This window comes from Leptonychotes weddellii, chromosome 2 (assembly GCF_054177405.1).
Source record: "Leptonychotes weddellii isolate Sample4059 chromosome 2, ASM5417740v2, whole genome shotgun sequence".
Classification (NCBI taxonomy): domain Eukaryota; kingdom Metazoa; phylum Chordata; class Mammalia; order Carnivora; family Phocidae; genus Leptonychotes; species Leptonychotes weddellii.
Window position 1 is genome coordinate 36,325,368 of NC_138370.1, and position 13,872 is coordinate 36,339,239.

Below are 13,872 nucleotides of genomic sequence, written 5' to 3' on the forward strand. Positions count from 1 at the left end.
ATGAACAGGAGCTTGGAAGAATTCGATCGCAACCTTCATGGATGACTCTGGCGGGTTCAAGACTTCAAAGGAGGAAGTGTGGGGGAAAGAGCGAGAGAACTAGAACAGGAAGTGGAGCCTGAAGATGGGACTGAATGGCCGCCATCTCATGATCAAACTAACAGATGAGGAGTTGCTGCTCATGGATGAGCAAAGAAAGAGGTTGCTTGAGATGGAATCTACTCCTGGGGAAGACGCTGGGAAGATTGTTGAGATGGTAACAGAAGATTTAGAGCATAGCATAAACTTAGTTGATAGAGAAGCGGCAGGCTGGAGAGGACTGGCCAATTTTGCAAGAAGTTCTACTGTGAGTAAAATGCTATGGAACAGCATCGCGGTGATACAGAGAAATCATTCATGAAAGCAAGAGTCCATCCGTGTGGCCAACTTCACTGTTGTCTTATTTTAGGAAATGGCCCCAGCCGTTCCCACCTTCAGCAACCCCCACCCAGATCAGTCAGCAGCCACCAACAGCGAGGCAAGAGCCTCCACCGGCAAGATTACAACTCGCTGAAAGCTCAAATGATGGTTGGCATTTTTTAGCAATATTTTTAAATTAAGGTTATGTACATTGCTTTTTAGACATAACGCAATTGCACAATTAATAGACTACAGTATAGCATAAACATAGCTTTTGTATTCACTGGGAAGCCAAAAAATTAATTTGACTTGCTTTCTTACGATATTCGCTTATTGCAGTATTTGCTTTATTGTGGTGGTCTGGACGCAAACCTGCCTGTCTCGGAGGCATGCCTGTAGTGAGGGAAGGAGGCTTGCAGAAAATGTGCTCTCTGAGCGGTGACCAAGGGAGGATGGTGCTGTGGCCCAGGGGCGGGGAGCATTCCAGGCAGTGGGCAGGCTCCATCTTCTGACGGACACTCTGTTCCTTGACACTCAGTACCCCCCAGGGATGCGACAGCAGGTATTCCAGTTCTTCAGCAAGGTTCTGGCCCAGGTGCAGCACCCCCTCCTGCATTACCTCAACGTCCACAGGCCTGTGCAGGTGAGGGGCCAGGAGACCAAGGGGTGTCTGAGGGTCAAGCCCTCTCTCTTCCCTGCTACCCCATTCTTCTCTGTTTCTGATTTGCTTCCCTTCTAGAAGCTTCTCCGACTTGGTGGGACAGTTCCTGGATCCCAAACAGAAAAGGAGGAGGTACAGTTCACCACCGTCCTCTGCTCCAAGATCCAACAGGACCCAGCCCTGCTCACCTACATCCTGGAAGTGAGCACCTCTGTGAGGGACAGGAGCGGGAGGGCTCCGACCCCAGGGCAGGCCCCTAAGGCCCTTCTGAGGAAGCAGAGGGTGGAGCAGGTACTCAGGCGCCTAGGCGGCTTCCCCTCTAGCTCCATGCCGAGGCCCTGACAGCCAACACATCCTGCATTCCCAAGGGGCATCGTGGGGAATGGTCTGCACCGTGACGTGGCTTCACCCGACCTTCTTTGCAGGGTAAAAAGATTGTCAGGAGGAAGAAGTCATCCAAAGAACCCACCACCCTGCCTAGAGAGGCAGCCAACATCCAAGACAAGGACCACCCCCGCAGCAAGGCTCCTGACATGAGTCCCTGCGGGGCCCGGGCCTTGAGCGCGCAGCCGCCTGCCGAGGCAGAGGAGGAGCCGGATGGAGCGGCTGGAGAGAGCAACCTCATCACCTCCCTGGTCGGGTTGTGCAAGAGCAAGGTGCTAGCTGCCGAGACAGAGTGGGCGGGGACGAGGAGGGCGAATTTGCTGGGAGGGGATCTGGGCATTCAGGTGTATGGCCCTGAAGTCGTACCCCTATCCCCTAGAAAGGCCGGGTGGCTCTGAAGGCCCAGGAGAACCTGCTGCTCCTGGTCAGCGTGGCTTCGCCGGCAGCCGCCACCTACCTGGTGCAGAGCAGTCCTTGTTGCGCCGCCGTGGTCGAGCACCTCTGCCAGCTCTACCAGTCGGTGCCCCCCTTCCTGGACCCGGCGGACATTGCCGCGCTAGAGGGCGTCAGCTGGAGGTAGGCGCTGGGCCCGGAGAAGCTGGCCTACGGCTTCAGTGGCAAGAAGCCCTCCCTGTCCTCTGGTTTTCTAGGAGGGATGGGGACCCCTGCTGGCCACCCTCTTGCTGAGGGCACAGCCTGTCCTCAAGGGCTTTCCCTCTCGCTCCCCTGCCCTGCACCAGCAACAGAGGTTGCAGGGAGAAGGGGCCCAGATTCTGGAACGTCCCTGAGGCGGGCCTCACAGCTCCTCCCTTGCTCCCCCTCAGGTTGCCCAGTGCCCCATCTGATGAAGCTTCCTTCCCTGGCAAGGACGCCTTGGCTGCCTTTTTGGGCTGGTTTGATTACTGTGACCACCTCATCACAGAGGCACACATGGTGAGCCGGGGCCCCAACAGGTCCCTCTGTGGGGGTGCCCCGTGGTTGACCCCACTCCCTTCCCTGTGTCCACCTTGAGGACCAAGTGGGTCTCTCAGGAGCTAGGCAGGGCCCCCGGGCTGCCTATTGTGTTAAACGCTGTGCAAGGACACGGTTGTTTCTCAATGGAAAACTGTCATGGAGGTAAAACGTGCTTAAGACATGTTCTTTGGCACCTAGGTGGTTGCAGACGCCTTGGCAAAGGCTGTGGCTGAGAAGTTATTCGTGGAGATTCTGCAGCCCCACCTCCTGCATGTGTAAGTCTATGTCGTGTTCCCTTGGGCATGGCCGTGGTTGGGCCCAGTTGCTCACCCCACCAGGTCCCTTCCTGTCCCTAAGGCCAGGGATCTCCTCGGCCAGAGTCACATGGGTCTGCGGGCTCCATGGTTAATGTTTGCCGGGCCTGGCCCCCTGACAGCCATGTGGCTCAGAGCCACACGGGCTGACTCCAGGACCTCAGGAGGACTAGGGAGCAAGCAGAGAAATACCAGGGAAGGCATAAGGAAACCAGGAAAGGGTTCTGTCACCCCCACATGCGTTCACTCCTGGCTCCCTCTCTGCTCTCCCCTCTCCCGCCTGGCTCTCAGCCCCCAGGCCTGGCTCAGTGCTCTCTCCCTGTAGTTCTGAGCAGAGCGTCCTGACCTCCACCGCCTTGCTCACGGCCATGCTGCGTCAGCTCCGCTCTCCTGCCCTGCTGCGAGAGGCTGTGGCTTTCCTCCTGGGCACAGACCCACAGCCTGCAGCCCCCGACGATGGCCCCCGTACTCTGTGCGCTCACCTCATCGGGCACTGCGACCACCTCTCTGACGAGGTAAGGGGGAGGGCGTCGTCCGACCCCTGCCCAAGGGACCCCCCGAGTGCTTCTCCCTGCTTGCATTAGCTTACCAGCTGGCGCTTCCTTTGAGGCATTGAAACGTATGCCCCCCAAAAACAGTGACTGCTTTTGTCACACGGTGATGTTCTGTGATCAGATGCTTGCCTTGTGACTTTATGTTTTCCAAACCTATTTCATATTCACTTGGCTTGTTTGAGGCTTACAGCTACTCTGAGCTAGGTGAGGCCGCTATTCCGTTTCTCAGCCATGGAAACTGAGACACAGAAGAGCCAGTTGGCTCGCTTGATAACATAGATCAAATCGGTAACAGAACCAGAACCGGGCAGACTTTCGGCTCCCAGACCAGCACCCACCCACTCCCCCCAAAACCTGCCACCTGCTCTTTTCTTATCTGAGTGAGCAATTCCCAGGGACCCCTAGAAGCCGGGGTCCTGCTGACCCTTTCTTACCCAGATCAGCATCACCACCCTGCGGCTATTCGAGGAGCTGCTCCAGAAGCCACACGAGCAGGTCATCCGCAGCCTGGTCCTGTGCAACCTGGAGGGCCGCCATTATGTGGCCAGGGGCTCACCCGAGCCCGAGAGCTACGAGGACACCCTGTAAGTGAAACCCTGCGCCTCTGGGAGGCCTCAGGCTGCTAGGACCCACCACGGCCCCCCGTACCCCCGCACTTGCTCATTCATTCATTGGTGCCACAGAGATCTGGAGGAAGACCCTTACTTCACAGACGGCTTCCTCAACTCCAGCTTTCAACCCTCAGCAAAGCCTCCCCCAGCCCCTGCCACCAACTCAGATGGCAAAACAGCAGTGACTGAGATCGTCAACAGGTAGGGAGCCGTCTGGAAATCTAAGCCACTTGAGGTTTGTTCCGTCTTTGGCCATAGCCCTGAGAGAGGCACAGCCCAGGAGGGAGTGTTCCCTCGGGGCTGGAGATGGAGTGGGGAGGAACAGGGCAGCCCGGACCGTGCCCCTCCACACCTAGGGTCTTGTCTCTCAGTTTCCTCTGCCTGGTTCCTGAGGAAGCCAAGACCTCGGCTTTCCTAGAGGAGACGGGATATGACACGTACGTCCACGATGCTTACGGACTGGTGAGTGTTGAGGCCTCTGCCAATGCCCACTTGTCCCTCAAAGCCAGGGCGTTGCTAAACTCCACCTTCTCCCTCTGTGATCTGCCCAAGGTGCTCCCTGCTCCAGCCAAGAGCCTCGAGTCCGTCCTTCCTCTGTGGTTCCCGCGGTCTGCGGGGTGCCTCCTGACCACTGGGCCCACCTCCTCAACTCTCACTCCTGTTTCAGTTCCAGGAGTGCAGCTCCCGAGTTGCCCCTTGGGGCTGGCCCCTGGGCCCCACACCCCTGGACCCCCATGAGCCCGAACAGCCTTTCTTTGAGGGTCACTTCCTCCGAATGCTGTTTGACCGCATGTCCCGGATTTTGGAACAGGTAGCCAACAGGACTGGGCCCTGGCTACGGGGTGAGGGCCCATGGGAGAACTCCAGGCAGGTGCCCTGGGGGGGTTTGAGTCCTCTTTGGTTCTTCAGCTCCATATCCCCCTCCCCCACCCCTCCCACTTCTCCAGGCGGGAAGCCCCATCTTGCCTCTGCTCCACACGCCCTAACATGTTCTGGCCCTCAGCCCCAGGGAATCCGTGACACACACACATCACGTGAGACTCCCACCCCCACACATGTTCACACTGGCCAGGCTCCTTGCTGGGGGAGTGCAAAACTGCTCACCGCCCCCTGCCAACCCTCGGCTTGTCCACTGTGCTCCCTGCAGCCATACAGCCTGAACCTGCAAGTGACCTCAGTCCTGTCCCGGCTTGCCCTCTTCCCCCACCCCCTTATCCACGAGTACCTCCTGGATCCCTACATCAACCTGGCCCCTGGCTGCAGGAGTCTGTTCTCTGTGCTCGTCAGGGTAAGGATGCCGGAGCCCAGGGGTGTGTGCCCGTGGGGTGGCAGGAAGAGAGGGGATCAGGAGGGGGGTGGGGGCCGCAGGAGTGGGCACTCTGGACAGCTCCACCCCTCCTCCACTGCTACAGCAGAGCTAGGGGACCCTGCATGAGTGTCACCGGCCCCCACCTCAGCCGTGTCTCATTCCCGCTCTAGGTGATCGGGGACTTGATGCAGAGAATTCAGAGGGTACCCCAGTTCCCGGGAAAACTGCTCCTGGTGCGCAAGCAGCTGATGGGTCAGGTCCCTGGGGAGCAGTAAGTAACCGAGGGAAATGGGTGCCCAAGCACGGACCCTAGGGTGGGAAGGCAGACTGCCCAAGGATAGTGGGAGGGGCATAGGCTGGGGAGGAAGAGGGCCTGTTGCTGAGCTCGGTCTTCACTCAGAGGTGTCTGCCACTGGAATGTACCTCATGGACACTGGGATGTCATCCTGGGCACACTCCCGCCGCCTCCCAGCCATGACCACCCCATGCTGTCTCCCTCAGGCTGGACCACCAGACTCTCCTCCAGGGAGTGGTGGTTCTTGAGGAATTCTGCAAGGAGCTGGCTGCCATCGCTTTCGTCAAGTTCCCCCCACATGGTCCTCACCTGCACCTCTCCCCTCCCCGAGAAGGGCACGTCTGAGCCAGGAGCAGGACAGGAGGGGAGACTTCTGTCCACTCCTCTGCCCAAGAGCTGCCTCGTACCTGGCACTGCCTCCACCTCCTGCCTCCCAGGTTGGGGGCTTGGTTCCATCTCTTCCTCCCAGGCACCTCTGCCTCTGAGGACGCCTGGGCTTCCACTCCCAGGTTAACTCAAGAAGATCCTGGCCTGTCAGCCACACGAGACTGGGTTCAGGGAGTGGGTCTCCAAGGAGCAAAAGAGATGGCCTCCCAGACAGCATGGTGTCCTCGGGGCCTTCTCGGGGGAGCTGGGTAATTGCCAGGTGATCACCCAGACCCAAACCCTCACGTGTCCTGTGCCTATCACCTGAGTCGACGGGCCATTCGTGGCCAGGGCCAAGACCTGTGGCTCAGTTCCAGGGGCACAGAGGGGAGTGAGTGATGGTTCTGAGGCTGGTCAGGACCGCAGGCCAGAGAGACGGGGGCGCAGGAGCCCCGTCTCTGTCAACGCTAGGTACCACAGACACTGCTGAGACTTGACATTTTTTCTCCTGCCTTCTTGGCTTAATCCGTGGCGAAGGGGCAGTGGATAGCCGGGGAAGCCCACTCTTCCTACCCAGCCCTCCTGGAGACTGTTGCAAAATTCCCAACCGCCTCCTGGCAAATATCCAAAGCATGCTCCGCGCCCAGGCGGGGGCAGCTGCTAATGAGAGCCTTGGTATAACTGCAGCCGGGGCGGGAGAGGCCTTGGGAAGTGGGGGGCTGGGTGCCAGGCTCCGGCTCCAGCTGCTTTCTCTCTGGCACCTCTGAACCCATCCCGGCTGGTCCTCAACACCTGGGTAGAGGGGCTCAGAGACCGGGGGGAGGCCGAGCCTGGCCCTCAGCTTTCCACCCAGCCTGCAGTGCTCTTGATGGAATACTCTTCGGGGGAGCCAGGGAGCTCGGGAGAGACGAGGCCGGGATGCCCACCTGACCCCAGGCCCCCAGGGCCCGGCGGGGAGGCGCTGGGGCGCAGGGAGCCGGTTGTAGCGTTGTTCTCCCTGCATGCCCTTCACGGCCGGGGCTGCCACCCCACCCGGCCTGAATCTGCCTCAACCTGCAGGAACACACAGGCGGCGCCAGGCATTACCTCACGGCAGGACTGCAGTGCTGGCTGCGCTCCTGGGCAAGGAGGAGCGGGCCAGAGCCCCTTTCGCTTCCTTTTCCTGCCTGTGCCGCTTCTAGAAGCCGGCCGCAGGTTGCCAGGAGGTGACATGGAAGAGGAGGAACTCAGTGACCTCTCCCTCTCCTGCGTTCCTCCAAGCCGCTGCTCTGAAGGACACCGTGCATGGGCATGCATGCGTGTGTGCGCACATGGGTGTTGGCGTGGGACCGGAGAGCTGAGCTCACAGGGCAGATTGAACTCTTCAAGTCAGAAAAACGTTTGAGCGTCCGGGAGTCACAGAGACTCCCCTCCTCCATCCCCTTCAGCATTCACACTGCGTCCCCCCAGACAACACGGCAATAAATGGTTTGGTTGCGTGGACACAGCGGCCCTGTTCGCCACTCTTCGTGTCCTCCTGCGCAGGACTCCACTGCTCATTGAGGCCCATCTTCCTCCCCAAGAAAGACACATTCCTTTTCCAGCACTGGAGTGGAGGGAGGTGGTGTCCTGGGCAGGGGGGGTGGCGACGGTGGTGGTAAGTAGAGACAGGCTCCAGCAGCGCACATCTGATGTTCCTCAGCCCCTGCCAGGAACCAGGCTCCTTCTTGGCCAAGCAACGCTTTCTGCCCAGCTTACCTACAGCTGAGAGCCAGCTAGCCTTGGGAGACGCTGGGAGAGAACGGGCCATCTGGAGCATCTGTGTGCAAGTCTCATTTTGGGGTGTTTATGTTGTGAGTTGTGTGAATGCTTTAGCGGACCTATTTTAAAAACCTGTCCCTGGATGTATGTGTGTGGGGATGCTCTCAGGAAAGTAGCTGGGCGAACTCCAAGACAGAGCAAGCTGAAAACTCGGACAGGGCTGATGAGTGGCTCTTACCTCTTACCATGTCACAATCACTGGGTTTGCTTTTTACAATACCTGTGGAATCGGTGTCTCTGGGGGTGGGCCCAGAGTTGTTTTTAAAGCTCTCCAGCTGATTCTAATGGGCAGGGTCAAAAACTACTATAGGCTAAATAAAGTGGGAGCAAAGATTACCCTTTGACGGGGATATGGACTGGTGGGTCCCTCAGATAATGAGAGAAGTGAACCAAAGTGAAAGGGTTCGATTCCATCATGTGGGAGATGTTTGTCCTCAGACGGCACAAGAGGATTCCTACCACAGCCTAAGACAGAAAGATAAGACGGCAGCCAAGAGAGGATGGGAAAGGGGGCCATCAGTGTCAGAGTGGAGTTACCTCAGAAGGGAAGCCTAGTCAAGCGTTCCCTTGCTCAGAACCAGAGAACTGTATTACATGCAGTGGGCAGCACACGATATATTTTCTTTGTTCACTTCCTGTGGTTTTCCCTTAAGTTTTAGTAAAGTTCTTTTTTTAAAAAATGATTTTTATCATGATTCTGCTGGGCTGAGGGGAAAGGAATAAAGGGTTTTGGTCTGGCTTGGGCTGGAGTTGTAGAAAGGCAGAGGCAGGAGCCTGGAGGCCAGCAGAGCGATGCCGGGAGGGAACAGGGAAGCTCAAGGAGATGAAACTCTGCCGAGAGGCAGGACCAGCTTCTACTTTACAGCTCCTTGCCCACCTGAAGCTTCCGGTGTTCTCACTGCTCAAACCCCAGAGGGGATGTGGACACATCCTGCCCTGGCAGGCAAGAGGAAGAGAGCCCCAGTGGACCACAGAGGCTCTGGTGGACGGCAGGAAGCCTGCCCACCCCAGTCACCCACAGTCTGGGACACGAGCTTGCTGTCTGGGAAGACCTGGGTGGCTGTGGTGGGACAAGGGGAGGAGCTTCTTTCTTGATACAGTCCCCCCTTCCTGCTCACTTCCTCCCCCCACAGAGACATTTAGGCAGGAAGGCAAAGCAAGTGCCACCTATTTACTCAGCAAGGGGCCCACTCCCTTGGAATGACCTCCCCCGGCAACCCAAGTCCGTATTCTAAGTGCCTGAGAATCTGGATGTAGGCCTTTACTGAGGCAAGCATGGAAAATGATGAGTAGGTGCCCTCTCAGGTTCAGAAAGTTCTCACATCCCCTTAGGGAGTAGTGCCCTCATCGTGCCCACAGGGCAATTAGATCCTTGAGCTCTGAACTCCTTGTTTGGTTAAAGGCACTGTCCTTCTGGTGCAATGCGGGGACCTGTTCCACAGAGAAGGAAATTACCCTGAGAACTAGGAGAATCACCTGCTCCTAATGCAACAAGACCCCTGACTGCCAACCTCCTGCCTCCCTCAGAGGAAGGCAGAGCCGTGGTGGGGGAGGGGAGGGCCCAGGAGCCTGGCTCCTTGCACAACGATGGCACCTTCCTATCTGTTGACTGGGACAACAGATGATTCCTGAAGTCTCTGTAAGAGCTGGCTTTGTAGGTCTTCCTCCATCACCTTCCACCAAAAAAAGTTCTCACCCCGAACCTTTGGGGGCTCACTCTGCATAGCTGGGTTCCGAAAAGCCACAGTCACCAGCACATTCAGGCAGATGCCATCTGCATGCTCTTTGCCCAGATGCTGCAATCCAAGCAACCCCTTGGTCTCCACTGCCAAGTGGGGCAGGGCCAGACACCCCTGTAGCAGCCGCAGGACGGCCATCTTGATGCCACCCCTCTGCTCCACGGGAGTGAGGCCGCAGGCGGTGATGGGTAAGTGAGGCATCCCCACCGTGCCCACCAGCACCCACACCGTCTGGACGCTGGTAAAGGTGGCCACGAGCCGCTGGCAGACCAGACTGCAGGGAAGCTCCTGGGGCAGAGTAAGAGGGTGCCTGGCTTGCTGGCGATACTGGGCGGCTAGCTCTACCAGGTGCAGAATGTCCTGGGCTCGCAGCGGAGTGGGCAGGGAGGTTCGTGGGTACCAGCCAGCCTGCAGGGACTCTGCATCCGCCTCCTTGGAAGTCTTGAGAATTCCACCTGGAGGGGATGTCGAGGATGGGGTGGGGGAAAGGGTGTCTGTTGAGAGAAGTGCTGGGTCCGGCAGATTAAACGGCCACCCAGGCATTCTAGCCCTGACCTACACCAGGGTTGGGGTTGGTAGGGGTTGGTAGGGGTTGGTAGGGGCTGGGAGTCAAATCCACAGGCTGGAGATGCCAGGCTTGTACCAGACAGACTAGGGGCTCATCTCACCAGAGGACAAGCTGGGGGAAAGGTGTCAGCTGCCCCCTGCCAAACACTGCCACCAGGTGGGCCATACCTGTGGCTCGAGCGAGGAACACAAAGCGGATCCAGGAGGGACCCCGCTCCTCCACAGACAGCAATGTCAGAGGCTCACAGTGCAGCCCGGCCTCCTCCTTCACCTCCCGCTGCAGTGCCTCCACGATGGTCTCCCCAGGCTCCATTCTCCCCGCGGGTAGGTACCAAGACCCACGGCACTCTTTCTTGGCCTCCTGGATCAGTAGCACCTCATCCTGAGGGGAGAGAGAGGAGCCTCGCTGGGAACCTTCCCTTGCCCTGGGGTTAGATCCTATCTCAAACACAGTCACCCAACACCCCCTTACTGGTGCACACCTCAAACTGATGAGCTCTCCAGGGAGCTGGCCCTTGTGTGCCTGGGGGCCGCAGCTGTCTCGTTCTGCAATTTATCCCTCTGCATTCAGACTTCCATTTCAGAAAGGGGCTGAGATTCCCGGGAGCTGTTTCAGGGGCTAGGGATTAGGCCCCACAGTGAGGTTTGCCATGTGTCCTGCACTGACTCCTGTCTATATGCCACATGTGTCTATGTGTACCTCTCACCTCCCCTGGTGATTTACAAACCGCTTGTGGCAGGGCCTCACACTGGGGCCTAGGCTTTACAACACCCCCCAGCCCCATACAACTCCTACCTATGGCCCTGGCCCCTTCTAGCTGGCGTTGCAGCAACTTGCACCAGGATCAGCACGAAAAGAGCACCACACAGTGGGACAGAAGGTCTGATATAAGCGCAAGTCGTGCCATTACTGTCCAAGGGGCTCAGAGGAGGTCTCTGAGGCACTGGGCAGATCTTTGAGCCCACTAGCGGCAGGCACTGTGCTAGATTCTGGGGAAAGGGGAATAGGACAGGCCTCTTCTCAAGACACTGAGGCCTAGCGGGAGGAAATAAGCAGGCTCCCGGGCCTCAGATTCCTCTTCAGTATAGGGGGACAATCTCAGGGCTGGGCCGCACAAGGCTCAGATGTTAAGTGTGAGTGAGAGTGCTTTGCAAAACTGGGAGGCACCACGCACCAAGAAGTGGTGGCTGCTGCCGGCAGGTCCTCTGTCCCCACCGGGGCTGGCTGCGCGCTGCGGAGGGCCGGGCGCCGGGCCCAGCCGGCGGACGCTCACCTGCTCGTTGAGGAACACGGCCAGCACCACGTAGCAGACGTTCTTCCGCAGCCGCACGGGCGCCAGGGGCTCCCCGGCCGGCTCCGAGTCGCAGCTGTGCACACTCAGCCCCTGGCCCCCCAACACCGCCGCCAGCGCCCCCGCCAGGCCCTCCGATGCCATCGGGTCCCCTGGGAGGCGGCAGACGGGCCCCCGCAGACCGACCGCGCCGGGCAGGGTGGGACACGGGTGAGACAGCGGTCCGCCGCCGTCGCCCCCTCCCCCTGCCGACTCGGGCCAGGCGCGCTCGCGAACGCGGAAGCGCCGGCGAGCCCTGTCCGCTGATAGGCTACGCGTCACCGCGGCCTGCCCGGATTGGCTGGCTCGCGTCGGTCATGGCGGGGGCGGGCGCAGTCCGTGAACTGGCTAGGAGCCGGGCCTGGGAGGTGGGCGCCGCGGACCGGCCTCTGCTTCTCTCTCAGTTATCCGAACCCCCCCCCACCCCGCTCCGGACATTTCTAGCCACCAACCTCGCTAATTCCTCCAGCAGGCACTTGTAGGCGCGGGCTCCGACGATGACGTCATCCTGCCTGTGGGCTGCGGAGCGCCACTGTGGCCAGCGACGGTGACGTCACAACAAGCCAGATGACATCACGGAGGCCCCGGGGCCGTGGCTGGGACCTACTGTTCAACTTTGGGCATACACCTACCGTGGCATTGCCCAAATCGATCACTTCCCAAATAACTTTTCTTCACTAAAAATGTGCTGCATGTCACCATGGCAGGGGGAACGTTAGCTCCTGCCTTGGAGGAGAGTCTGACCTCGAGGAGGTGGACATAGACATATAATAAAACGTCAACTGAGGGTTATAAGCCAAGTGCTAAATGAATGGCTTGGGCAAGAGGTGTGACAGGTGCTCAGAAGAGAGAGGGAGCAGGGCTGGGATGGTCAAGGTGTGGCTGGCCATGGGAGGAGGGGATTTGGGGCAGAAAGAGCCTCCATCGGTGTCCTGGCCCCTTGCCCACTGCATTTCCCAAGCAGTTTGGGGGCCCTCTCCACTGAAGACTGAGAGCCCTGCTAGGGCAGGGACCAGGTCCTGCTCCTTCATCTTTGTTCCCCCCCCACAACCAGCTCACAGGACCTGGTGGCCTGGCGCTTTGAGAGCAGGGTGTGGGTTGTTTTGGCGAGTTCCTACTTCTCTCCCAGACTGACCTTTCCTCCTCAGAGCTTCCTTTAACCTACTCTCAGGACAGGAAGGCAGAGCCAGCTGGAGTGAAACTGTGAAGCCAGCCAAGTCTGGGCTCCCCATTCCCAGTTGAGTTTCCCCTTTCCCTCCTGCCAGCTTTGTGCACCTTCCTTTTAAGAAGGTGTAGACAAGGGGCGCCTGGTTGGCTCAGTCGTTAGGCGTCTGTCTAGTCCCCTGCATAGGCCTCCCAGTTTTGCCTCCTGGGATGGAGCCCCTTGTCAGGCTCCCTGCTCAGTGGGGAGTCTTCTTCTCCCTCTCCCACTGCCACATCTACCCTCTAGGCCATCTGTAAGGTGCAGACATAAGGTGGATCCTGAAACAGAAAAGGGACATGAGTGGGAAACTGGTGAAATCCCAGGGTCGTGATCTCAGGGTCCTGGGATTGAGCCCCATATCGGGCTCCCTGTTCTGCGGGGAGCCTGCTTCTCCCTCTCCCACTCCCCCTGCTTGTGTTCCCTCTCTCGCTGTGTCTCTCTCTGTCAAATAAATAAAAATAAAAATCTTAAAAAAAAAAAAAAAAAGGTGTAGACAAAGCCCTGGACTTGGAACCAGATGCCCAGCCACAGCTCACTGGCTGGCTCTGTGCCCCTGGATGAGTTGTGGGCCTCAGTTTCCTCATCTGTAGACTAGGTTCATAATAGCCCTTCTTCCATAGAGTTGTTGGGGAGGTGAGACATCACAGGAGGAGCTCTGTCGACTGTCCAGTGCGGGTCACCGTGACCAGGCAGCCCAGCCCTGGCGGGGGGGGGGGGGCGGGGGGCGAGCCCTCCTGGCCACAGCACTTGGTGCGGCCTTGCAAAGGCCCACTGTCATGACAAATGCCTACAGGACTGCCACACAACTATACTCTCAGGAATTCCAGCCACACCAGCCTGGCCTCCTCAGGCCCCTCTCGCATCAGGAATTGACTGCAAGTTCCCTGGGGGCAGGGCCCTGTGTTACGTGGTGGGGCATCCCTGTCGGGCCCACAAGCTTTTGAGGCACTTGCTAAACACTGCTGACCCAACCCCATCCAAGACCCCTCTCCTCCCGAACGCTGGGACTCACGGGCCGAGAGTCGGGCCCCAGGGACTGCAAAGCAACTTGTCAACGTATTTGCTGTGGTGTGTGTGTGTCCGCACGTTGGTTTTCACATCTGTGAAGTGGGGACAGCGTTGGTCCCAGACTCCTTTCTGCCTCCCAGGGATGATTTGAGGGAGAATGAGGTCATGTCTGGCAGGGCTGTGAGAGCCTCAGAGGCAGCCTAAGATAAACACCAGACTGCCTGGAAGAGCAGACTGCAGCAAACCACCGCCCCACTCCCCCATTATCACTGGGAAAAGCTCTCCTCCCTTGTTAAGTGGACCTAATCACCCTTGTGGTGAGGAGCACACGAGGCAACAGGAAAGCCCCTTGTAAACTGAGAAGGGCTGCACAGGC

General features: G+C 58.6%; 2 protein-coding genes across 2 annotated transcripts; one reads left to right on the top strand and one right to left on the bottom strand.

Moving 5' to 3' along the window:
- The first annotated feature begins 14 nt into the window (after window positions 1-14).
- Window positions 15-7,329, top strand: FHIP2B (FHF complex subunit HOOK interacting protein 2B). Its single transcript, XM_031040612.2, has 15 exons — window positions 15-567; window positions 938-1,042; window positions 1,139-1,261; window positions 1,486-1,716; window positions 1,824-2,020; window positions 2,269-2,377; window positions 2,597-2,673; window positions 3,038-3,227; window positions 3,705-3,850; window positions 3,950-4,078; window positions 4,249-4,339; window positions 4,545-4,688; window positions 5,025-5,165; window positions 5,357-5,457; window positions 5,688-7,329. Exons 1-15 carry the CDS (start codon window positions 361-363, stop codon window positions 5,824-5,826), a joined length of 2,130 nt encoding a protein of 709 aa, XP_030896472.1. The 5' UTR covers window positions 15-360; the 3' UTR covers window positions 5,827-7,329.
- Window positions 7,330-8,799: 1,470 nt separating this feature from the next.
- Window positions 8,800-11,514, bottom strand: NUDT18 (nudix hydrolase 18). The gene is made up of 3 exons (XM_006744686.3): window positions 11,228-11,514; window positions 10,122-10,335; window positions 8,800-9,841 (listed from the first exon to the last, which is right to left on the bottom strand). Exons 1-3 carry the CDS (start codon window positions 11,387-11,389, stop codon window positions 9,246-9,248), a joined length of 972 nt encoding a protein of 323 aa, XP_006744749.1. The 5' UTR covers window positions 11,390-11,514; the 3' UTR covers window positions 8,800-9,245.
- Between the last annotated feature and the right edge of the window lie 2,358 nt (window positions 11,515-13,872).